Source organism: Crotalus tigris, unplaced genomic scaffold, assembly GCF_016545835.1.
Source record: "Crotalus tigris isolate CLP2741 ecotype Arizona unplaced genomic scaffold, ASM1654583v1 scf7180000019935.411523, whole genome shotgun sequence".
In the NCBI taxonomy this organism is placed as follows: Eukaryota; Metazoa; Chordata; class Lepidosauria; order Squamata; family Viperidae; genus Crotalus; species Crotalus tigris.
In genome coordinates this window covers 55,001-79,209 of record NW_024097779.1, presented here as the reverse complement: position 1 = coordinate 79,209, position 24,209 = coordinate 55,001, and the positions used below count along the sequence as shown (strand labels likewise).

General features: G+C 39.4%; 3 protein-coding genes across 18 annotated transcripts in view; 2 read left to right on the top strand and 1 right to left on the bottom strand.

Moving 5' to 3' along the window:
- Window positions 1-11,170, top strand: part of AP2A1 (adaptor related protein complex 2 subunit alpha 1) — a 35,478-nt gene extending 24,308 nt beyond the window's left edge. For 2 of the 6 annotated variants that reach the window (XM_039364917.1, XM_039364915.1), the window contains exons 14-24: window positions 143-307; window positions 1,007-1,167; window positions 1,816-1,872; window positions 4,242-4,313; window positions 4,742-4,824; window positions 6,530-6,619; window positions 6,730-6,853; window positions 7,517-7,633; window positions 8,813-8,882; window positions 9,536-9,670; window positions 9,985-11,170. In XM_039364917.1, the coding sequence (XP_039220851.1) occupies window positions 143-307; window positions 1,007-1,167; window positions 1,816-1,872; window positions 4,242-4,313; window positions 4,742-4,824; window positions 6,530-6,619; window positions 6,730-6,853; window positions 7,517-7,633; window positions 8,813-8,882; window positions 9,536-9,670; window positions 9,985-10,062 (1,152 nt within the window). In that variant the 3' untranslated portion in view covers window positions 10,063-11,170. The remainder of the gene's footprint in view (window positions 1-142; window positions 308-1,006; window positions 1,168-1,815; window positions 1,873-4,241; window positions 4,314-4,741; window positions 4,825-6,529; window positions 6,620-6,729; window positions 6,854-7,516; window positions 7,634-8,812; window positions 8,883-9,535; window positions 9,671-9,984) is intronic. The other 4 variants (XM_039364919.1, XM_039364916.1, XM_039364920.1 and 1 more) reach the window with 2 other exon arrangements.
- On the bottom strand, window positions 262-20,909 carry FUZ (fuzzy planar cell polarity protein). 7 transcript variants are annotated; one of them, XM_039364942.1, is made up of 12 exons: window positions 20,641-20,907; window positions 19,515-19,636; window positions 17,278-17,362; window positions 16,839-16,907; window positions 16,291-16,395; window positions 15,051-15,248; window positions 14,875-14,970; window positions 14,295-14,401; window positions 14,061-14,131; window positions 13,820-13,921; window positions 13,136-13,374; window positions 262-395 (listed from the first exon to the last, which is right to left on the bottom strand). In XM_039364942.1, the coding sequence occupies exons 1-11, from the start codon at window positions 20,740-20,742 to the stop codon at window positions 13,169-13,171; spliced, it is 1,263 nt and encodes a 420-aa protein (XP_039220876.1). In that variant the 5' UTR covers window positions 20,743-20,907; the 3' UTR covers window positions 262-395; window positions 13,136-13,168. The 7 variants fall into 7 exon arrangements, with proteins under 7 accessions (XP_039220876.1, XP_039220878.1, XP_039220877.1 ...); XM_039364944.1 differs by lacking the exon at window positions 262-395 and adding an exon at window positions 1,191-1,211; XM_039364943.1 differs by lacking the exon at window positions 262-395 and adding an exon at window positions 6,770-6,889.
- A 122-nt stretch (window positions 20,910-21,031) lies between these two features.
- Window positions 21,032-24,209, top strand: part of MED25 (mediator complex subunit 25) — a 28,148-nt gene continuing 24,970 nt past the window's right edge. For 3 of the 5 annotated variants that reach the window (XM_039364939.1, XM_039364937.1, XM_039364938.1), the window contains exons 1-2: window positions 21,032-21,162; window positions 22,131-22,276. In XM_039364939.1, coding sequence (XP_039220873.1) covers window positions 22,140-22,276 — 137 coding nt within the window. In that variant the 5' untranslated portion in view covers window positions 21,032-21,162; window positions 22,131-22,139. Of the gene's footprint in view, window positions 21,163-21,275; window positions 21,510-22,130; window positions 22,277-24,209 lie in introns of those variants that run through there. The other 2 variants (XM_039364935.1, XM_039364936.1) reach the window with 2 other exon arrangements.

Sequence of the window (24,209 nt, the reverse complement as noted above, 5' to 3'; positions counted from 1 at the left end):
TCTCATGCAGTGGGTGGTCACATTGTCTTTAGGATTTTTTTATTTTGTGTAACTCCCAAGTTCCAGTCTTTTCTCATAAGTACAAGGTTGATTGACAGGGCATGTTGGTACTTGTTTCCAATTTTCACCCTTACTGCGTTAGGCTACAGTACTGGAGGAGATGCCACCATTCCCTGAACGTGAATCTTCCATCTTGGCAAAACTGAAAAAAAAAAAGGGTCCTGGGGCTGGCAGTGAGTTAGAAGATGGCAAGAAGGATCCAAATTCTGAAATCAATGGAGGCATGGAGCCCTCGGCCAGCACTGCTGTGAGTGCAGGGGAAAAGACAAGGCTGGAAATGGAGAGTGGGGGGCTTGGAAGGCTGCGTAGAAAGAAAAGGATGCTGCATACGAAGTCTGTGGGAAGGAGAATAAAAAATAGAAAGCACAGGAAGTAAGAATTATAAGTTTTGATCTCTTGCAACCCTGTCAGATTATAAAGCAAGATTTTTCACACTCTACTCATTTCCTTCAATTTCACCAACATTTCAGTAAGTATGATACAAAATTTTAGTAGATGTCCTTTGATTGTCATATGTAATTTATTGTATCACCAATAGCAGCATTCTTTTCTACTCCTACTTGCTCTTTGCCAAAAGCTAAATTCATACCTCGGAGGGCAGACAAACGAGTTGTGTTATCTGCGGTTTAATTTCAAGTCTAGTTTGCATTTTTTATTCTTTTTACTGTTTCCCCTTGCCTTTCATGTCAACTAAACATGAAACTTTTGCAAACATTTTAACAGGATCATTAAATCCCAGAGTAAAGAACTGTAATGAAACTGATATGGAACTTCCAGGAATACTTTAACTGCAGATATTTTATCTTGACACAGCACAGGAGTAAAGAACCCAAGACCTGATCTTTATTCCTGTTCCTAAGGTAGAGATAGATAACTGAGTTCAGTTTCTAAGTGAGGATCCGGAAAGCACTTTTTTCTGCCCCTTACTGTTTTCTTTCTCTTGCAGTCAACGCCATCCCCATCTGCTGACTTGTTAGGTCTCCGAGCCACACCAGCGACTGCATCTGGTGCCCCTGCCAGCACTGGCAACCTTCTAGTGGATGTTTTCTCTGACAGCCCCTCTACCACAACTGGTCTGGCCTCTGGTGCAGAAGAGAATTTCCTAAGGTGAGATGGTGACTCAGGTCCAGGCTGTCTCTGCCCCAGCCTTCCTAAGAAACAGAACAGGATTGATGCATTGGATCAGCCTAAGCACATCTTGTTGTCAAGGGAGTGCCAATCTTTTCTAGACAACTTCTGGGAGCCAGAGGATACAAGAGTGATTGCTCTACCTATCCAGAATATAGGTTCTGATCTATATAGCTGTCATGGATGTTTGTGAGGAATGAATCATAGTGGTTGAGTGCCTTATTCCATGGAGAAAGTTCATCATCTGCTACCTAATCTGTGTAGCAGTTGATGGGAGGGCTTCTTGTGCTCGAAATCTTCATCCAAGAGTAAGAGGGATAAAGTTGGTAGATATATAAGTGCCTGTGTTTGTAATAATGACCATGTTATACATACATCTTTGGATAGAATAGGCAAGATTGATCTACAGGTGTTCATTTATAAGTAGCTTGGGAGTTTTGGGCTTCCTTTCTAAAGATGGGCAAGTAGCCCATGTCAGTTCTCATGGCCTTGCCTTGTTCTCTGTCTTGTGTGTGAGAGTCTCTCTCTCTCTCTCTCTTTCTGTCTTGTCTTTCTGCTGCCTTTTTGGAATGGTTTCCTCTCTCTTTCTCTCTCTCCTTTTCACACTTCTTACCTTGGATGAAACAGTGACTTGAAGACAACTCCTGAGAATCCCGCATCCCTATTGGTGGAGGCTGACACAGAGTAAGGGGTTGAATCTCTCTCTCTCTCTCTCCCTCCCTCCCTCTCTCTCTCTCTCTCCCTCCCTCTCCCTCCCTTTCCTCTCTCCCTCTTTTCCTTTCCTCTCTCTCTCCCTCTCTCAATGTAACATGTGATGTGTAGAGAGTCTCTATACAAGAGCTTATAAATGTGCTCTCTGTAACTTTGTCCCATTTCTGCTCCATTCAGTATCACTGCTCACCCATATGCTTAGAACTGCCTCCCAGACAGAATACCTGCTCCATGGCTTCCTTTTTTCCAAATTCTGCATCAGAATCCTTTTTTTATGAAACATTGGGGACATTTTTCTATTCCCCATGTTCACCTGGAAATAGCCAAATGTAAGCATGTACTACTCATAACTTTGGCATTTTCCTTCTGTGTACCCCTTGATTTCTTTATGATTTCCAAGATAAAATTTAGAATTAAGATTGCAGGAGCAAGAATCTGTCCATTTGGACATTAGAAACTACGATACACTTATAAAATAATGATTTATATAGAAAAGAGGTGAGTGGAGTGAGAAACACTCCAGGGCACTCTTGGTGTATTGCTAGATTAGGAGGAGACAGTCTTGCCATATGGAATATCTAAGTCAACCACAGTTGCCAAAAATCATCAGCAGGTTTCTTCTTAGTTGAGGTGAGAAAAAATGAACATTTACATAATGTAAATTTTACACGATGTAAAAAAGATGTTGAGACTCTAGAAAGAGTACAGAGAAGAGCAACAAAGATGATTAGGGGACTGGAGGCTAAAACATATAAGGAACGGTTGCGAGAATTGGGTATGTCTAGTTTAACGAAGAGAAGGACAAGGGGGGACATGATAGCAGTATTCCAATATCTCAGGGGCTGCCATAAAGAAGAGGGAATTAAGCTATTTTCCAAAGCACTGAAGGCAGGACAAGAAGCAACGGGTGGAAACTAATCAAGGAGAGAAGCAACCTAGAAATAAGGAGAAACTTCCTGACAGTGAGAACAATTAATCAGTGGAACAGCTTGCCTCCAGAAGCAGTAAATGCTCCAACACTGGAAGTTTTTAAGAAGAGACTGGACAGCCATTTGTCCGAAATGGTTTAGGGTTTCCTGCCCGAGCAGGGGGTTGGACTAGATGACCTCCAAGGTCCCTTCCAACTTTACTACTATTACTATAATGGTACTCCTAAAACATTCTTGACATTGTTATAGTAATAACAACCCCAAGTTCCCAACAAAACTGTAATATAAAAAAGAGGCCACCTATTTTATGTGATACCCACATATTTACTAAGTCCTTCCTTGCCTTCCACCCTGTAAAGAACAATCCTTACCTACCAGAAAGATGCTATAGCCTGTAGAGTTTGCAATCTAGAACTTTTCCTAAACCACCATTTGATCTAATCCTAATTTCTAACTGTTTCAAACTCCTTCTGTGCTTCATATGATCAAGAACTTCAGAATCCAGAACATTGAAACTAGAAAGTCATGAGCCTTTGAGTAGAAATGAGAGAGCCATTGGTTTGCTTCAGTGTGAAGTAGGGCAAATTATGGACTTCAGATATAGGAAACCTCTTTTAAGGAACTTGAGTCAGACAGTAATTCAGAATTGGGTTTCTTAGATTGAGAATAAATTGTGATATTTGAAGAAGTCAGGAAATCCAGATTATGCATAAGGATTTCTAGAATGAGAATCCATTTGAAGCAATGCTTTAATTAGGTCAGTTCAGAATTATAGAATATGTACCATATATTGGAAAAACTCTTGGTTCCCATGAATGTTGGACTTTTTTTTTTTCATTGACTTTTAAATGTGAGGAATGTGAATATGTATACTTTAGTGAAAATATAAAAACATAACATATAAAAGGTAGCTTGGCTCTCATCCTTTACAGCAGAGGTGTCAAACTGCCGGCCCATGGGCCGGACGCATCATGCGGAAGCCGCACCCTCCCCATTGCCACCAATGGCAAAGCTCTCCTCATACGTTGCGCGACGTCATATGACGTTGCGCGAGTTTGACATGTCTGCTTTACAGGGTCAGGAGTTCACATGTTGTTGGATTACTGCTTCAGTCCTCTCCCTAAAACCTAGTCTTGGGTGATACAAGTAGGAATCAAACAATATCTGAAAAGCTAGGATTTGGAACCTTTCCTTTATAGTATTTTTCAGGAATACTCCACAGTTCTCCTTCTGCCTTAGTACCTGCTCTGTGGCACGTTCTCTCTACGTTTAGATGCGTGTGGTTTCATTACCTCCTCCTTTTCTCTTTCTAATACTAACATGGTGCTATACCAGGTGACTCATCTTTTCTGCTCTTTTTCTTCCTTGCTGCCAACTGCTGGCCCCTTTGCTATGCCCCTTCACCACCACCAGCTCAGGGGCTGCTGCTTCTGTCTCTGAGGACTCTGCTTTGCCTATTGCTGAGGCTGATGAACTGCTTCACAAGTAAGATCCTGGGGTAGGACTGCAACTCCTGAATGCTGGGATTTGGGGTGGGGACTGGACTAAGTGCCACTCCCCTTTGACATATGTGTGTGTGGTATGGCTTCCTTTGGCCTGAAACACTGATGCTAGAAACCTCAGTCAACATCATTCCCTGTTGCATAATTTCACCTCCAGCAAGTATTCTCCAGATGGAATAGTTGGGAAAAAATTGGCCATCTTTGCATAGTAGATAAATTTTAACGTTATGAGCTTAAGGAATTAACAGGTTGAGCTGGCTATCTTAGTGGAATGAAGGGATGAATGGTTTTATATCAAAATTGGTAAATATGGGGAAAGTGGCTGGCATTACCAGTAGAAATGACATGTACCTTTACAAATAATGGGTAGTCTCTGCCTGCTTCTAATCAAATCTTCATGAACTATTGCAGGTTCGTGTGTAAGAATAATGGGGTGCTTTTTGAGAACCAGCTGTTGCAAATTGGGGTGAAGTCAGAATTCCGGCAGAACTTAGGTAAGTATTTCTAGAAGGTTGAGTACAATAGGCAAGTTCGGATTTGTTCAAGACTCTGAACAACCACATCTTTTGACCTTATATGAGGACAACCTTCTTTAAAAAAAAATGAATACATTATATACAAGAAATAGCCTTTTTTGAGTTGAAGACTGAAGGGTTATATATTCTGGTCTCAACATAATATTTTTGTGAGGAGCCAATATGAGGTGAACAGTTTTGTGATATCTAGTTTTGAGTCCTCACTCAGCCATGAAAAAAAAAAAAAATCCGTATTCGCTAAGTTGTTTGTTCTAGACAATCAGACAGACAATTAATGTATATGGCTGCCCATACTATTTGCATGTGATTCTGGTAGGCATACATAATTAAAACTAAGTTCAACCATTAAAACCAATTAAAAACTACAGTTAAAAGCTACAATAAAAAGATAAGAGATAGTGCAATCTAAACATCTACACAGCATAACCATTTAATGGGCTTCACATTTCCATGAGATTTCCAAGCCCAATGACACATCTAAGTTTTGAGAGTATTCTAGAAGGCCAGCAGAGTTAGGGCTTCTCTCACCTTGGGGAGTAATAAAGTTCCTGAGGGTGGGTGCCATGGCAGAAAAGGGTCTCTATTGACTCCTGCCAAATGAATCTCCTTGGTCGATGGGACTCAAAGCATACCCCTTCTGAGAGACCTAATGGGATGAGTAGATTAATTGGAGAGAGGCAGTCCCCCTACAGTGTTAAGCACCCCAATACTTTCCCCTTACAAAAAGGTACAGTGGTTATTGCTAAGTCTGGCCTGATCTTTACAGCCCTTCCCCAGACTCTATAGCCGTACCCCATCTTGCTTAAAAATATTTTAAATATTTTAAATCAACTATTGTGTGATACCTTATCAGATATTTCACTTATGGTGCACTAAGACAGGAAGGTTTTCTACTCTGCATATGTACCCATTATCTGCACAAACACATTTAATCAATAATGGGTTAATATTGAATTAATGCGTTTTTTTGAATTTGCGCAATCTGTTGAACAGGAACCAAACAGAATGGTTCATACAACTCACAAAGCAACAAGTAGCAAAAATGAATGAAGCCTAATAGCATTTTAAGATTTTTGTGTCTTACTGGTTTGGGTGAATCCATAGTCTTTAATTGTAACAATTGAAAAAAGAAAAGAACATTTTGCCTAACTTTCATAAACTTAAGCAAGAGAGAGAAAATGAGGAAAGGAACTGATAAATAGAAATGACAGTTTCTAGCACAAAGATAGGGGGGGGGGATGGCACAGCCCTAATTTAGATGTTGCGAGAAGGATGTATTCTTTCCAGTCTAACACTAACCAAATGTGACTGAATTCACAAATTATTTAATTGTTACAATTTGTGTGATTTATTTAAATTAGGCCATTTTTATTTGTAGATTAGTTAATCAATGAACGCAGTAACCTTTGATGGCACCACAGAAATATACTTTAATAATAGTTAAAATCTCAGAATAATGGGAGATATTTAGTCTCTCAAAATCACACCATATTGTTTTTACATTTACTTTGGTTTGGGGGTTCTCTTATTGATATCAGAGTCATTGCAATACCAACTCCAGACTTGTTTACTGTCTGAATTCAGGCACTTGTAATTAAATAAACTATGACATAATGCAGTGTATGAGCCACAGATATTCCATAATATATTACCATCCTTCCAGGTCGCATGTACCTTTTCTATGGGAACAAAACATCCGTCCAGTTCCAGAGTTTCACCCCAACAGTCAGCTATCCTGGTGACCTACAGAACCATATCCTTTTATGTATGGTTAGTGTTTGCTGGGGTGGTTTGCAAGTCCTCAGATTTTCTGTTTGTGCACTGCTCAGAAGCACTGGTAACCTTTTCCTTAGCCCAGTTCACAACTCAATATTCAGACAAAAGCAGTGGAGCCACTGGTGGAGGGAGGGGCTCAAGTTCAACAGGTCCTGAACATTGAATGCCTGAGCGATTTCACGGAGGCACCCCTTATCAACATCAAATTCCGGTATTGTTGCTTGATATCTCAGCCTAATCTTCAATTCTAAGGAAGAAAGAGTTCCTATATTTGAGTAATCAAAGGCATTCCAAAGTGGTTACGGTCAGATCTTTGTGCTTGAACAGAAAATACTGAAGAGTCAGAATCTGAAAAGCTGGAGAGGCTGGGCCAAACTAAACAAGCAGTACTTCCAATAATCACTAATTTGCATCTTAATCTTTGCCTTGACAAGCATTTGCTTTGCTTCATACCTGTCCCCAACATTTCCGTGAGCTGCATTTTGTAAAATTCCATCAGCCACAAATTTATTATATCATATTTCTACTAATTACTTCCAAGATATACTTAGACTGGTCAATATTCAAGGAAGCCCCCAACAGAAAACAATCCCCCAAACCTGCTTTTGCTTTTGATAGTCAGGGGCCCCTAATCTTAGGAAATGGATATGGCTAGTGGTTAATAACACTAACCTCATTCTTCTTGCTTTTACCCCCCTTTTAAAGTTGTCAATAATGTTATTAAATAATATTTATTTATTTATTTATTTTCAAATATTTATATGCTGCCCAATCCCAAAGGACTCAGGGCGGCGTACAAAGTTAAAACAATCATAAAACAATAAAATAATATGAACTCATGGGTCTGTTTGTCCTCATTTCTTATTTCTGATAGCTATGGTGGGACATTGCAGAATCTCACTCTCAAATTGCCTATCACTGTCAACAAGTTTTTCCAGGCAACAGAGATGCAGTCGCAAGACTTTTTCCAGCGCTGGAAACAACTCAGCTTGTAAGTTTTCACAATATGAAATATCTGGAAATGAGGATTCACAAATGATAGTTGTATATAGGTAGTCCTTGAATTATGACCATAGTGGAGCTTGCCCATTATGGTTGCAAGGGGTAATGGTCATTAAGCGAGATGATCTTGCTTAACAAACCTTTTTCTTCCTGATTTGGCTGTTAAACGAATGTGAAGGTTGTTAAGTGGAGCAGGAGATGCTTTGTAAGTGGACGAAACCGTGGGAGCCTAGAGTAGGCCCAAGCCTTCCTGTCCTGGCCTCCCAACATCTCCCCCATCCCGAGATATCCCATTCTCTGTTTCTTGCCCTTGAAATCCCCATAATCCTTGGGTCTGCTCTCTCTCTCTCCTCCCACTGAGTCCCCACAGTCCCTTTTTCCCCCAGTCAGGTCCCCATGGGCCCTTTCCCCCATCCACCAGAGTGGAAAGTCTGCAGTGCTGTGCAACCACAGTAGGTCAGGCAGCCATGGGGTATGATTCCAGAAGCAGCCACCATTTCTTCAGCAACTAGAATTCGATGCAGTTGTTTAGAAAATGGAAATAAAAAATATTCCATGCAGCCATTCATATTGCAGTGCTCCAGAAAGCTCCTGAAATCTTCAAAAGGCAAGTTTGTAATGAGTGACAGGAGCTAAAGAGAAGGCCCAAGTCCTACTGGGACGGGGGGGGGGGGCTGTGGGGACCTGGACCTGGAGATAGGTGGGGGAAGTATTGCAGCACCCCTGTAGTCAGTTATAAAGGCAAACAACTGCAGGAGAGTTGCAACTCTTATAATTCCAGAATGGGTCATAAATAACTTTTGGAGGATCCACCATAATTTCAAAAGGTCACTAAGCAACCAATCATTAAGCGAGGACTACCTGTGTTTGTGAGAGAAAGGGGGACATGAGGTGGGTTTGTTTTTTGGAGGGGTGGGGATATTTAGAATTTTTCAGCTGAATAATCAGTGAATAAGAATACACATGACCTTGGCAAAGTTCTGCCTTTTTTTTGTATTTTATCTTTACCTTTTAAAATTGCCACTGTGACTAAATGAATGGTTCCATCATCACCATGTATGATTGAAGTACATGGTGATGATGGAACAGGATAGAATACTGTTGCATGTAACAAGATAGAATACTAGAAAGACAGGACCTGAACTACTGATCTGATACTCTTCTGCAGGCCACAACAGGAAGCTCAGAAAATCTTCAAGGCAAATCACCCCATGGATTCAGAAGTGACAAAAGCAAAGGTAGGTTGTTTTGAAAGGCTATGAAAATTTTGCAAGCTTTTATTTCAGCATACCGTAAATGCCGGCGTACAAGGCGACCCGTTGTATAAGACGACCCCCGTCTTTATAGCCGGGCCGCATTCCTAGAACGTCGTCTTATATGCCGGAAACTACCAGTATTTCCGGCGTATAAGACGACTCGGCATATAAGACGACCCCCGTCTTTGGCGCCGATTTCAGCACTCGCGGAAGTCGCCTTATACGCCGGCATTTACGGTAATTAATTCACAGTTATTTTAATTTCAGATTAGAGTATGTCTAGTAATTTGCTCAGATGAGTGAAAATTAAAGCTTTGGATATTGTGATTATCCAGAGCAATTATGGAACACATTTCCTTCAATTGTTTAGTAATAGTTTGGGAATATTAGTGTATTATATTTAGGATTGTTGATTTTTTCACTGATCACCAGATTTTTTTCTTATGAAAATTGGCATAACTTCAAGCTAGAAGAGGCAGCCATTGTATAAATGTCTATGTTGCAGACTTCTGAGACAGTTTTTGGAGGTATACCTTTCTCCCATTATTAGCTTTCTATGAGGCGTGTAATTTGCAGTGAGACCCTCTCTTATGATTGTATGAATTGAATTAAGTAACAGTCTGTTCCTCCAACAGCTGTTAGGTTTCGGCAGTGCACTCCTGGAGAAGGTGGATCCAAACCCTGATAACTACGTAGGAGCTGGGATCATCCAGACAAAAGCACTACAGGTTGGATGCTTGCTGCGACTCGAACCCAATGCTCAGGCACAGGTGAGGGCTCCTGAGACCTCTGAGACTGAAGGCCTGAATTCAGGCATACAAGTTGGCACTGAAATAAAAGCATAAAAATTGGAAAACAGATTTCTGTGAGCTCTAAGTAAAGAAGTGATAGGAAATATATACTGCTCAAAAAAATAAAGAGAACACAAACGTATAGGATCCTATACGTTTGTGTTCCCTTTATTTTTGTGAGCAGTATAGATAAAACTGAAGATGAAAAGTTGAAAGCTTACCAAAGCACCAAGAAACTTAGGGACATAATGTTTAAGCTCTTTTTTTAAAACCAGCTTTCCTTCATCCTGCAGATGTACCGGCTGACCCTTCGTACCAGTAAGGAGTCTGTTTCAAAGCACCTTTGTGAGCTGCTCTCCCAGCAGTTCTGAGGCATCTGCCACACCATAGGAAGAGGAGGCCATTCCTGCACACTAGATGCCTCTGTCCATCTCATCCCAACTCTCTCCAAACCAGGGGCCTCCAAAAAGACTGTACTGCTCCCTGCCTGTTATTGTGATAACCTCTGTGTTCTCATTGCCTAGCCCGGGCCAGCATCAAGACAGATAAGCAAGGGGGGAGCAAAAGTATGGACCCTTGGTTGGACAAAATCAAATTGGGTTAGGGGAAGGATGCTGGGTATTGGTGCAGGGCATTCTTTCAGTAGTAATCATCCCCTTGGGCAAAAGGGCAATTTTTGGAAGAAAGCTAGCTTTCATCCCATGCTATAAACTGGTCCATCTCATTTTGGGATGAGGCTGAAATCTGTGGTCTTAATTCTTTACCCATTACCACTACTTTTATATGATTTAAGCTGGCATTTTAGTTTTGTTTACAGTATGTATCTTTATTTTCTCACCCATGGACTTTTTCCTTTCTGCTGAGGAAAGGGATAGCTTCTCTGGCTCCCCTTGAGCTGGCTGGTGGGGAATAGGATTGTGTGGGTATATGGCAAGGAGGGGGTATTCTTGTAGGCAGTTGTTTTGTGTTTCTTTGCCTTGTGTGTTTTCCCCAGGGATGGGGATGTAAATTCTCCTTTTCCTTTGCTATGATCATTCCAGTGTTACAGTTACGTGTACTTGTGGGAATGTAATTTTGACAGCAACTTGCCTCTTTCTTCAGCTCTAGAAGGAAACTACATGAAAATGAGAGGAAAAGAGACAATTTCTTTCCTCTTCTGCCTCCCCTCCCCATTGTTTCAATTCCCAGGAAAGAGTGCCTCAAGCAGTTACAAGAGTTTGGGAGATAGACTCTGGAATGCTGCCCTCCATGCATTTTGGAAAATAGAGGGGAAGGGTTGAGATCATGTTAGTTTGGGGGTGTTCCAGCTTTCCATGCTGGCCCGGGCTCCATGTTACTCTGCTGTGTAGGTGTTAACTAGCGCATCTTAGTTTATCTGGGTTTTGAATGCCTGTATCTATCTCCATGTGACTCTAATAAAACCGTGAGAGTGGGGGAGAGCCAGAATCAAGCCAGGCTGGGTCACCCCCACACCGCTGACTGATTTGTTGCATACTGCTCTTTATATGTGGACAGGGTAGAAATGGATAGAAAATAGTCCCATACCATACATTATATTTTCACAGTGTACCTGGCCCTAGCATTTGCAATAGATGTTCACCTAAGTTGTATGGAACTAGTTACATATAAGCTTAAGAATTGAGCCTCATCAGGATTCCTTTCTCCATACGGTGGAAAGTATGGAAATTCTGTCTTCCTTTGTGCAAAAACAGACAAATAAGGGTGACATCATAACAATGTTCCAATATCTCAGGGGCTGCCACACAGAAGAGAGAGTCAAGCTATTCTCCAAAGCACCTGTAGGCAGGACAAGAAGCAATGGATGGAAACTAATCAAAGAGAGAAGCAACCTAGAACTAAGAAGAAATTTCCTGACTGTTAGAACAATTAATCAGTGGAACAACTTTATTTACAACCATTATTGCCTACAACTGCATTCCAATCCCAATTAGTATTGTGAGGACTACCTGTAGTAATGGAGGAAGGCATCTTGAAAAGTCTGTGCTTTCCCCACTCCCACCATAGATAGTTTTAAAAAGTGTGACAATTAAAGTGGAAAACAATCATTTCAGTTATAGTCCTCTTAGAAAGCACAGTCTTTGCAAAATTCCACTTTCTCATTATTTTGCCCTTTGAGATTTCCAATACCTAAGGCCAAACAGTGTCATGACCAAAGTCTTTGGAGAGAAAAAAAATACTAGTTACTGTGATGACTCTCTCCCCCCTCCCACCCCTATACTCTTCAGTGTCCAAGATGCAAATTAAAGTCTCTCCTCTGCATCTGGCTGCCTGGTTTGGTTGGCTTAACTCCCTCAAGACCCATTAGACTATTTTAAAGTATGTAGATCAAAATGGCTCTACTCAGTATACCTTTTATTATACAGTGAAAAAAACTTGTATATGATCAAGGCTCTATGCATGTCCTAATGAAACAATGATAAGCAAATGCATAGTGTACAAACAGCTGGCTGTAAATAAGGGTAGTATTAATTTCAGTTAACATAACTCTCTTCCCTCTCCTCCACCGATTAATACACAGAGATGTCTTCTATTTGTAAGTGAATACATCAACTTTGCACATTGATTAGAATGCAGTACTGCAGGCTAATTCTGCCAACTGCCAGTAGTTCGATTTTGACCAGCCCAAGGTTGACTCAGACTTCCATCCATTAGAGTTTGGTAAAATGAGGATCCAGATTGTTGAGAGGCAATATGTTGACTTTGTAAAACTGCTTAGAGATGACTGTGAAATGATATATAAATCTAAGTGTTCTTGCTCTTGTTATGCTGAAATTTAAAAGGAAAATTTAGTTCTATAGTTCTAACTATCACAGTGCAGCTTGCATTCCTATTTATTTATATCCCACCTTTTATTATTTTTATAAATAACTCAAGATGGTGAACTTACATAGTATTTTCTCCTCTTTTCCTCACAACAACCTATGAGGTGGGTTAGGCTGAGTGTGAATGGCCCAAGGTCACCAGTTGGCTTTCATGCCTAAGGCAGGACTAGAATTTGCAGTCTCTTGGTTTCTAACCTGGTGCCTTAACCACTAGACGAAACTGGCTCTCAAGATTAATTGCTGAATTCTACATAATCACATCATGGTTATGGCTAAGACTGGCCCAAGCACTTTTCTTGATGTATAATGTATACTAAATTATCGAAGACAAAATTATGTAAGTGCATAATGTTCATTAAGTTATGAGAGACAAAATTCTTACCTACAGCTATTGTTAGCTGTATTGTCTCCTACTTACATAAAAGGGTAGAAGGAGAATGGAATTGCATTGAATTGTTCACTTTCGCCTGTTTCTGAAAGTACTTTCATAAATTCAAACTCCTTCTCTACAGCCTAATCATCAACTGCACAGAGAAAATTTCATTACAACATTTGAATGAAAAAAATGTCATTCTAACTATATTGAAGGGCTCTAACTCACCACTCCGAATTTCATTGGGTTCAACAAGACAACTCAAAATGCCGAATCTTCAGCTGTGAGAGCCTGTAGCGTGCAGGTTGCTAAAGATCGTAAAGCAAAGGTAGGTACATCTGTCTTCAAGATTAAGAAGAGCTGGTGCTGCCTCCCATGGATAACATAGGCTTTGTGCGTAGTGTAGACCATATAACAGTGCTGAGGACAATGGGAGAAACCAGCATGAAAGTCCTCCTGCAGAGGGACTGAAGAAAATATTTATTCATTTATTTATATTCCACCTTTATTACTTTTACACATAATTCAAGACAGTGAACACATCCAATGTATTTTCCACATTGTATTTTCCCCATAGCACCCTGTGAGATCTTTTGATTATGTTCTACAGGAACCTCTGAGGTTCATTTCATTTCCAAAGAAATGCAACAAAAAGATCAACTGTAGCATGCACTATTAGATATTAAAAAATACTGCTATTTATTCTAAAAAGTATCTCAACTTTCAACTATTTTAGTTTTATTAAAGATTATAGTGACTAATTTGTCATGTGCAATACAAGCACAAATTGGGAAATAACATGGTGCCTATTGATTCTTTTAGACACACGAGAGTTCTTCCAATTTTTATGAACAGTCAGATGTTTAAAAGCTCTATGCAAATATTTTTCTCAACAGAAAGGTGGGAACATACCTGTGTTTTCTTCTTGTTTCTCACAAGGAAAGTATAAGGAAGTAACTAAAACATAGAAAGAACGGAGGGCACGGAGCCGATTCTTCATGGACATTTCAGATCCTATAAGGAGATCAGGATGAGATTTTAGTAGGCCACCCTTTCATATGCCATAAATTGTCAGTGTTTTATGATTTTCAGAATTATTAAAATAGAAGGGGTCCTTAATTTATCCTCTAATATAAGATTGTATGAGCCATACCTTCAGTTGAAGCCCCATGAGGATGCACTGTAAAGAGGCTTTTCCTTTGGTCTTGATTAATTAGCAGTAACCTGTAAAAAATGAGCCCATGGCTTATATCTGGAGACAGAGTGGTAAAAGTATTGCCCTGAATGCCACAGGAGATTTTTTAAAAAGAGGACAGAAAGTGGTTTAACAGAGTTCACATCCTAAATGAAATCAGTTTCTTGGACTACCCAGAAATTTGAAACTCACCCCAGAACACTAGGAGAAAGGACAATGCCAGGTGGTAGGCATCTAGCAGGGCCTCTGGCACTTGCCTTCAGGAGATCCAGCAGCGGTTGCCAAAATTGATTAACTAGCTATGGAAAGAAAAAGCTTCAACAGACATTTGGCCCCAACTCTGCAGATCAACAGGCATCTTGTTACCCCTTAAGCAATCCCAGCACATTGAAATCACACCACTAAAAGTCAACAGCAAATGGCCACTATTGTTGATTTTTTAAAACTTGGCTGGACTTTAAAGGGTATGAGTGAGAGCAAAGGCCACCAAGAAATAAAGTGCTCCTATTCCCATTCTTAAAATCTCCAAAGTCAGATGAAAAATGTTATCATACCTCTCGCCCAGAAATTTGGGGTGGGGTATGTTGTGGCCATTAATCTGAAGGAGCTGAGCTGCACACTGTTGACCAAGCATGACTTTCATTAAGCCCATCATGTAAATCAGCAATGGACAACAAATAGAACAATAACTTTAACCAACAGTGTACTTTAGGAAAGGTGATAAGCTGCTCTTCTAGATAAACAGATCAGATACATTTGAGATACCACTCACCTCATCAGTCAGACACTGTAAGGAGGGATTAGGCCCACAGAGCAATACTACTTCCATATCAGGCACAAGCTGAAAAGTTAGGAAACGGTGGGGAATCTACTGGAACAAAGGGAGAGAGAAAAATTAGAAATATGGACTTGTGTATCCTCGGTTCCTCAAATTTTTAACCTGCTCACCGTGGGACTGCCTTGGGGAAGGTAAACAGGCAGATCGCGGGAAGTGTGTGGAGGAAGGGAATTTACAAGCCACACCAGTAGCATGGCCTCTGGGGCTGCAAGCTGACACCACTGTTCAGTTGCACATAAGATATGACCGCCCACAAGCAGACAACCAAATCGGGATTCTGCTGCACAGGCAAAGGCTTCTAAGCATTCCTGGATCAGGAAAGAACAAGAGAGCACTAAGATTTGTGTGTATGTATGCAAAGTAATGGATATAAGTTAGAATGATTAAAAACATTGACAGAAAAGATAATAAGAAGTCAGGCGTTATTATAAACTAGATGGGGTATCTAGAAAGTGGAGAGTTCCTTCTAACTCTTAATTATCTTTTATCCACTTCTTTCTTCAGTTTTCCATTTACTTTCAAATTATCTTGGTTTATTTTGGAAGGGAAATAAGAATGTAAGCAAAATACTATTTCCTGCAAATGCTAGAAATCTAGTCAGTAGACAAGGCAATTCCTCTTGATTGTGGGACATAGGCAAAGAGGAATGAGCACCTTTGTAACTTATAATTCTAGAATAAATTAAAAGACTAGTCTGCTTACAGAAGGATAACACGGGATTCATCATATAGCAAAGCAATGGTATTAATCTTCAGACATGTATCTCAAATCTGTACTTAGTTGCACAGTGCCTGATGTTGCCAGGACTATTCCAAATAGTATAAATATAGTGACTCTGAACAACCATTGACCTGCTGCATTTCTGTTATGGATAACTACATTCCATCTCTCAAACAATTTTTTTTCCAGAATAGGAGGCCTCACCTTCAGATATTTCTCCAAATTTCCCTTATCTCTCAATTTGTAACTCATCATCCATTATGAGATATAGATAAATAAATACAGATGATAAGGTGCAGCAAATGACGTTAGAGTACATACTATCAACACTTCCTTTACTTCCACTTATATCTTCTTGTGATTGAACAGCTACTGTACAAATCCAGAAAAGTTGTTGCTTTGGCAAGGAAGCAACAACAAGGTGTAAAACATATGTTCATGGCTGAACTAAAGCTTTAGGTTTGAAATACTCCACATTTCTAAGTTAATTTAAAATAAGTGTTTTGAGGGAGAAATTGTTCATAGATCTATTTTTTTAGAAGTATTTTTCCATCAGTTTCCAAAATCCCAGATGAAAGACTGAATGTGTTGAGTATACTGAAGGAGGAAGATAAAATTAGGTTGTCTCACCTGCAGAATTGCTCTGGAAGGCATCACAGTGCATTCCACACACTGGGTCAGATCAGCACAGCTTTTGCCTGGCTCCAGGAAACTGTCAATCAGTTTATAACATGACTAGAGAATTGTGCAAGAAATAATTAAATGGCCAAAGATTAAAATATACCAAACATTTAGTTTATTAGGTAATGAAATGAACAGTGAAAAATCTGCTACCACTAATTCATTGTCTTCTATTGCTAGAATTTCTTGATGTAATATAGTCCTGCATGCCTAATGAAGATATAAGCTGCAAGCTAAAGGCGGGTCATTCTAAGGGCAAAGAGTAGGCATAGAATGTTTCTCTATATAAGATTTGATACAAAAGCAACATCAGCAAGAAGTCTCTCAACTGATCAAAAAGTCTTTTATAGACAAAAAAATTTCCTAAAAAATGAATCCCTTGTTATCTCCTAAGTAAAATTTACTCTGCAGCCCACATTCTTGTCTTCCATTTTCATAATATAATATACACCTACTCCTCTGTTCATATTTCTAGTGACAGTTGGGTCAGACATTACCTTTAGATCCTTTTTGAGACGCTCAATGTTGTGAATATTTGTTAGTTCCTCCAGGCCCAGTACTAGTACCTGTATTAAAATACATCATGCCATTCAGATAAAGAAACAAGCCGTTGGGAAATCGGGTGAGTTTAGAAGGGAGAATAAGAGCACAGGAAGAAAGATATTTTCATACTTATCCTTAATCTTACAAATTTTTCCTGTAAAAATAGATTTACCGATCTTCTATATCACTGGAAAAAGAAACTCCAGATACATCATCATTTAATTTGCCATGATGAGAAAAATATGGCTTGTACAAGCTCATAGAATTTTTAAGCATATGCACATACATATACGTGCATATAATTCAACTGTTTTACTTAGAATTATTTATTTGCCCAATAGACTAGGTTTATCTTCCAGTTTCCTGTACAGAGATCATCTTTTGATCACTCACCATGGCATTGAAAACATTCTCAAGAAGCCTTCCAAGACTGAAGTCACTAGCATCTTCTTCTGAGGACAAGGCAATGAGGATGATGCTGGGAACAACAAACAAAAGAGAAATTGAAGAGATGTTTGAGTGCAAAACATTTGGAGCAAATAGACAGAAAAATATTTTTCCCATATTTTGCTGGTTTTCAAATTATGTAGAAGAAACCCAATATTTCTCCAAGGCTTACTAGAACTTGAAAATCATTAATAATAGATAAGATAGCTGCAAGAGATTGATAATTTCTAGGAATACTCTAACTCAGCTGGAATGTTCATAGTCAGTAAAAATTGCTTTATGAATATGGAAGAAGGAAAATAATTCTGTTAGAACCTTATCTTTCCATCTACTCTCTGAACAATGTTTATAACAACTCTGTAAATAAGAACTTATACCTCAAGTTGTTTTTTATTTCCTGCATTCCAATTTTTCCCCATTTTTATATTGTATATTTAAGAGCTCTGGAAACATATTTAGTTGAAAATATGAATAAAAACTGCTGATTTCATCTATGTTAAGCTGAAATAGTTGGAAGAATTTCTCTGCATATAAAGTACATTTTGAAGGTTAATAGAACTGGAAAATGAAATAAGATTCCCTGTTTACCCTTGTTTTCAGCTCTTTCTCATTTTAGCCATTCCAGTTTAGAACAGATGTCAGAAGTCTAAAAAAAGGCAGCATATATCTTGAGACACAAGAATAAAGAACAAATTTCTTAACCCTAGCCTTTTCTAATTCCTCCTCCTTAATTGAAATAATTGCACTTTGGTGAAAGAAATAGCAAAATGAACCTCCCTGAACCTAGGCAAACTTGTGGAATGAAAGAAAACCTTTCTCTAGACCAGTGGTTCTCAACCTTTTTAATGCTGCGACCCCCAACCAGTCGTAAGTTGAGGACTACCCAACCGGTCGTAAGTCGAGGACTACCCAACCGGTCGTAAGTCGAGGACTTTCCCTGCCCAGGAGCATTGCACATGCATGGTGCCTCCCCCGATGCCAGCCGAGGCATAGCTGGCAAGTGGCAGAGACGACGCAGGCTGACCACCGGCTGGGCCACCAGCTGGCCCAGCCCAAAGGAGGTAAGGCACCCGCCGGGCCCCACGCGTGCCAGCAACCCTCCCTGCGCCCGCTGGCCTCCCACCTCCCATCCCTGGCCCTCTTTTACTTACATTTTTAGTAGTTGCTCAGCAGGGAGGGATGGAAGCTTCCAGACAGCTCACCTTCGCTGCAGACAACTTGCAGCGCCGTTTGCAGAATGTGACTTTTGGCCGACTCAGCAGGGCAGAGATAGCCTGGACAATTACTATTGGCTTTTGAAAGCCAATAGAATTAGACTCTATTCAAGAGAGTCTATTCTATTGGCTTTCAAAAGTCAATAGAATAAAAGGGAGTAGCACAGCTAAGGAAAATGGGAAAAAAATGGCGGACTGCGTTGTTTGGCAACCCCCATGAAATGGTCGTTCGACCCCAAATGGGGTCCCGACCCACAAGTTGAGAACCACTGCTCTAGACTGTCTTACCATGCAATAAAAGTTATAATAATATCAATATGTTAGAATGCCTGCTTCAATAAGAAGGCCCAATGTTGTTGGAAAAGTTGGAAAATCTAAATAAAGAAAATAAAATTGAATTATGGCTATTTGTATATTAATGTTTTGATTTTACAGTTTATTCATGACAGAAGTAAGTAGTTATGTAATAGTCAATATTCCAGCAAATAAATATTGAATACCATTAGGATCATGTGTTATTTCACATAATTCCATGTTTATCAACAGCCAATGGGAAAACAGCAAAACCTAAAAACAGATTGTTACAGGCATATTTAATTCCATATCACACAATTTTCTCCTTCAAGAATTTTATTTGGTATGGAGAGGGCTAGAACACTTCATATTAAGAGAAATTCAGGAAATCAGAACCAGAAGGACCAGGATCAATTAAAAATAGTTGATTTGCATTGGATGAAGATATCTAGCATTCTGATTATTAGAAAAAGATTCTAGATATCAGTGTTGCAATTACTGAAGCATTGAATTTTTCAGTATTCTAAAATTGTTGATGCTAAGGATAAGTTCTAAAATCTGAAAGATCTTTAATTCTTGTAAAAATTAGCCAATAATCATTAATGTCTACTGAAGAAACAACTGCCTCCTAGAAACATGGCAACTGGGGGCATGCATATTCTTGATTCTGCATACCTATTGTGAAACACTTTCCACATCACCTGAATATTCTCTGTACGGGCTGCTATCAGCTGGACATCTAAATTGGACCCAAACATATGAACCCCATTCAGGGAGCCAATTACAGAAAAGGGTAACTAGGAAAGAAGAGATAAACATTAGTTTAATATTCATACAAGATCATAAAAAAAAAACAATGGGCAGCCAGGCAATTGAACTACCTATTTAGGTATTTGCTACTGTGTTTTTCTCACTTTTCTTAACAGAAAACTCTTAGCAAAATGAATTATGGCAGAGCCCTTGCCAAACCAGGGACATACCATAGCATAGCATAAGTTGGAAGGGATCTCGGAGGTCTTCTAGTCCAACTTTGGAGAATAGCTTGACTCCCTCTTCTCTGTGGCAGCCCCTGAGATATTGGAACATTGCTATCATGTCCCCCCTCATCCTTCTCTTCATTAAACTAGACATACCCAATTCTAGCAACCGTTCCTCATGTGTTTTAGCCTCCAGTCCCCTGATCATATCATTTTACCCATCCTCATAACCTGGATGACTTGCATTTTTAATTCTTCTGAGGTTTTTTTTTAACAGGCTAAGCTTTAAAAACTTTAATTTTAAAAAAATCTAAGTGTTTGAGCATTGAACTATGACTGTTCCCAACTAAACTACAAAACTTCTTAGACTGTTGTAGTAATGTAACATTTTGGTAAGCATGTATTTTCAATAGAAGAGAATATATGTAACTCATAGTTGAACTGTGGAAGTCCTTGTTGCGCTTTGAATTTGGTTATTTGGTTGCCAATTTCATTATGTCATAAGTGCTAGTGAGGGTGGAGTTTGCTACCTTTTTATATACAGTAACTTGCCCTGCCATAGTTGGTGGGGGTGTAGTTTTTTTCTTTGATTAGGATATTGTTTTCTGCTTGATTGTTTGTCTGATGTTGATCCCTGCTTATCTGAGTGTTGGCTTCTGGAGAACAGGGAGTAAACTCCACATTAACCACTGATATTACTTATTGGGTAACTGCAAGCAAACAACCCTGCTCAAAAGACATCGAGAACTCCACAAAACAAATATTTCTTAAAATAAATTCATTTACTATCATTTGGAACAAAAAGCAGGATGGATACCTCTCACCTGCTGCTTTGTAGACCCTCCTCTGCTCCTACAGTATAAGGGCACTCCACTACTGGCAGTAAGGCACAACAAGGTCACGGAATTCTCCGCCTCCTCCCACATCTTGAGACTGACAGTCTTTTTCCACACTAGACTGGCAGTGGGAGCAACTCTACCGAATGTAAAACTCCGCTCTTTCTATTCTTTTTGCCTAATATCCACCACATTCCTACTCTCAGAACTCATTGCCGCCATATTGAGTAATCCACGGTATGCCGGGATGTAAGCACACCCGATTCTATGGTAACAAGTGCTCATGCATGATTGGTTCTTTTCTTCTTTGCCCCCTCCCACCGGTCTGTGATTCGTTCACTCTTTCCGGGGAGGAAGGGGATAAGTAAAAGAACTCTTAATTATCGAGAGGGAATGAAAGATAAATTGACGATTCTTTCATGTGCGCATGCGTGCCTAAGCGGACCTGAAGGAAAGCGTTTCCTGTGGCTGTAAAACAAGTGAACTCTAAAGGCCGGATGTCTGTTTCGGGTACGGAGATGGGGGGGGGAGTACAAATGGGAGGGGGAGATAATTCAAAGTGGGAGAGGCATTTATTGAAGTGTTGGGGGGAGGGTGAAAGAAGATCCGAGTTCGAGGCACAAATAACCTTCCTACTTCTCCTCCATAGCCTCGTTTCAGCAAATCCAAAACAACCCCCTTCCTTTTTTGTGGCTTTGGTTTTAATAAATTAAGCTTTGAGAGTAAAATCAGAGCAAACAAAGCCTAAGCTGTTGCGGAATTAATATTTGTTTTTCAGTTTCTTAATTTACGGAACTCATTGTAACAACAATGTATTCATTGTACAGCTAATAGTCTGGTTGATTTTTAAAAAGGAGGTATATCCACGAGCGCCGTGTTAACAACTAAAGGGCATGGCAACTAGCTAGTGGCTATTGGAATAGCTCATGATGGGGGTAGTAAAGGTGAAGAACAAGAGGGAGTTAGTTATGTTCCTCCTTTCTTGGAGGCTTCTTATAAATATCTGTTAACTGCTCTGGGAATTAAATGTTGGTCTAAATCAACATTGCCCAGAGCCCTCCGTGTGTTTTGAACATACGGAGTGAAAAATACTGGAACTGATCAATTTTGGGGGGGTTCTCACTCATACTTCATAATCTTAGGCTCAGAAGGCTAGTTCTGTAATAAAGCAACATTTAGAGGTAAAGCTTTGGGTAGCAGGAATTTTTACTTTGAACAAATGAGGGATAATGATGCCCATTGTAGTTCATTTTGCCTCTTCTTACATTTGCTTCCATTCCATTTTCATTTATTAGTTTCCTACTTTTCTTTTTCTTTCACTAGTCTAATGTAAATAATTTTCTTGTCTAGAGATACTTCACTTATGTTGTACAGCATTCAGTCCTCTTTTAATACTGAATAAATACTCATTTATTTCAACCAGCTTTTGTCTTTAATATTTTGTTTTACTACTCTTCTATATTCTCACATTATGGTAGCTGAAGGAGATGGTGGTACCAATGCTGGACATGCCTGCTCAACCTATCGGGATGGTTTCTGATGTTGTGTTCGTTATTGAAGGCACTGCTAATCTTGGACCTTATTTTGAATCTTTGCGCAAGCATTATCTTCTTCCTGCAATTGAGTGAGTATTCAGAGTCTCTGGGTATCATTTGCTTCCCTTGATTTTTGTCAGCTGAGGCTGCAGGTAGAAAACAATGCTAGTAAAATGTGATTGGCTGTTATTGTGTTTTGTGTATACAACTTGTATTCTGACTTTAGTAAGCCTGGTTTTATGTATTCATAGTTTGTAGAAACTCTTCTGATGAAATATATATGATGCATTTCTATGTTGGAGTATGTTAGAACACAGTTGGTAGTAAAATAGAGGGCTCATTTTTTCTTAGTTGAAGAAAAGAACTTCAAATGTATAGAAAGAATAACCTTCTAGATTGCAAATGGTGAAGTCTCAGGCAGCCTAAAAGAAAAAATTGAGAATAAAATGAACATCCCAGATTAAATTAACAAACCCAAACTGATAATAGATTCACAACATTTAAATTAGATAAAACAATATATGCAGTGTCAAAGTAATCACTACCATTAGTAAAGTGAGGGAGTCTTCTCAGATAACAGATACAGAGCTTTCCAGCTATATACCATGTCCTAAGCCTGTAGCTAATCTAAACCAACTATCTTGTTACCAATGTTATAAAGTTTCTCCAATCAACTCCTTCTGCAAAAACCAGGAAGGCATAATATCACTTTATATGCCTCAGATAAGAAAATGTCTTAGGTAGCACTAAGAGCTTTTACAATTTATTCTTAGCTCTACCAAATTGGCAGGTGATAAAACATATTAAATAACTGAACCAGAATACCATTCATGCACTTTAATGATTTCAATGTATCCTGAGCAAGATAAAAACAAAAAAAACAGATGTTCGGTTTTGTCTATAAAGTTGTGCATGATACAGAGCCAGATTGTTGAGGGATTGCCTGGCTCCCATAAAATCTGATCAGGGTTGGTGCATTTAATTAAGTAGTGATCTCTTAGGACCCTATAAGGGTGCCTTCTATGTAGCAGTGCCTGCACTCTGAAAAAAGAGATCTGGATCTTCCCCCTGAGGTCCAAATGGTCCCCACAGTTGTTTAGAAAAGGTCTGAAGATCTGGATCTTAATTCACTCAGACTTTTGATGAGGGAAAGTAAGACCATATGTTTCATCAGGCTTGCTCCCTTTTATCTTTGTTTTATTGATTTTATTGTATTGGTTGTTATTGTGATATGCCCAGAGTCATTTGAGAGTTGAGCAGCATACAAGTTTAATAAATTACTATAGGTCAGTGATGGCAAATGTTTTGGGCTTGGTATGTCAAAAATTCAGAAAATGCCTACCTTGACTCTGCTGGCATGTCAACCTCCCCACCCACCCTACAACAAAACAGGCTTCTCTGCATCTCCTGTCCAGACTCTCTCCTCCAGATTCTCCTCTCCAGAGCCTTTGAAAATTGTACAAGAGGCCGCTGCTCTTGCAGGGCCCCTGTAGCCTTAGAAAATCACATGAGAATACTTGCACAAATTTCAAATGCCAAAAAGTTGCCCAAGAACAAAGCCCTCTTCTGTGATTTCCAGAGTGTCCAGAGACTTAGCATGTCACCAAAAATTGTGTGGTATGTCACTGGTGACATGCATATTATCAGTTTGTCATCACTGTTACAGGTACACAGAAATGTGAAATCCCAGCTGCCAGTTCTTTAGCTGGTATTGGCCTTCATACATATCAAGTTCTTCTCAAGAATCCAGGATGTTGTAATGTATTGGCATATATGTCTGCAGATCCAAACAAGCCTTTTGTAGTTGACAGATTGAAATTTTGTTAATATGTGGGTTTTCTGTGTGCCAAATTTTTGGTCAGGCACATACTGGTTGCCACTGGGACAACCAGAGCAATTTTTATGCCATAATCTTTCAATTGTGATTTTTCTTTTGTGATCTACCATTGCCCGGTGTTGCCATATTGATTATCCATATTTTTTTCTTTCTAACCACAGTTACATTAAGTGTTATGAACCAAG

Coding starts and splice junctions, on each gene's coding strand:
- FUZ (XM_039364942.1), bottom strand. CDS start 20,742: ATGTGGGAGGAGGCGGAGAATTCCGTGACCTTGTTGTGCCTTACTGCC. Junction 14,132..14,294: donor CTTTCTCCTAGTGTTCTGGG/GTGAGTTTCAAA, acceptor CATTTTTTACAG/GTTACTGCTAATTAATCAAG. Junction 13,375..13,819: donor GAAACAAGAAGAAAACACAG/GTATGTTCCCAC, acceptor TATTTTCTTCAG/TCCCTCTGCAGGAGGACTTT.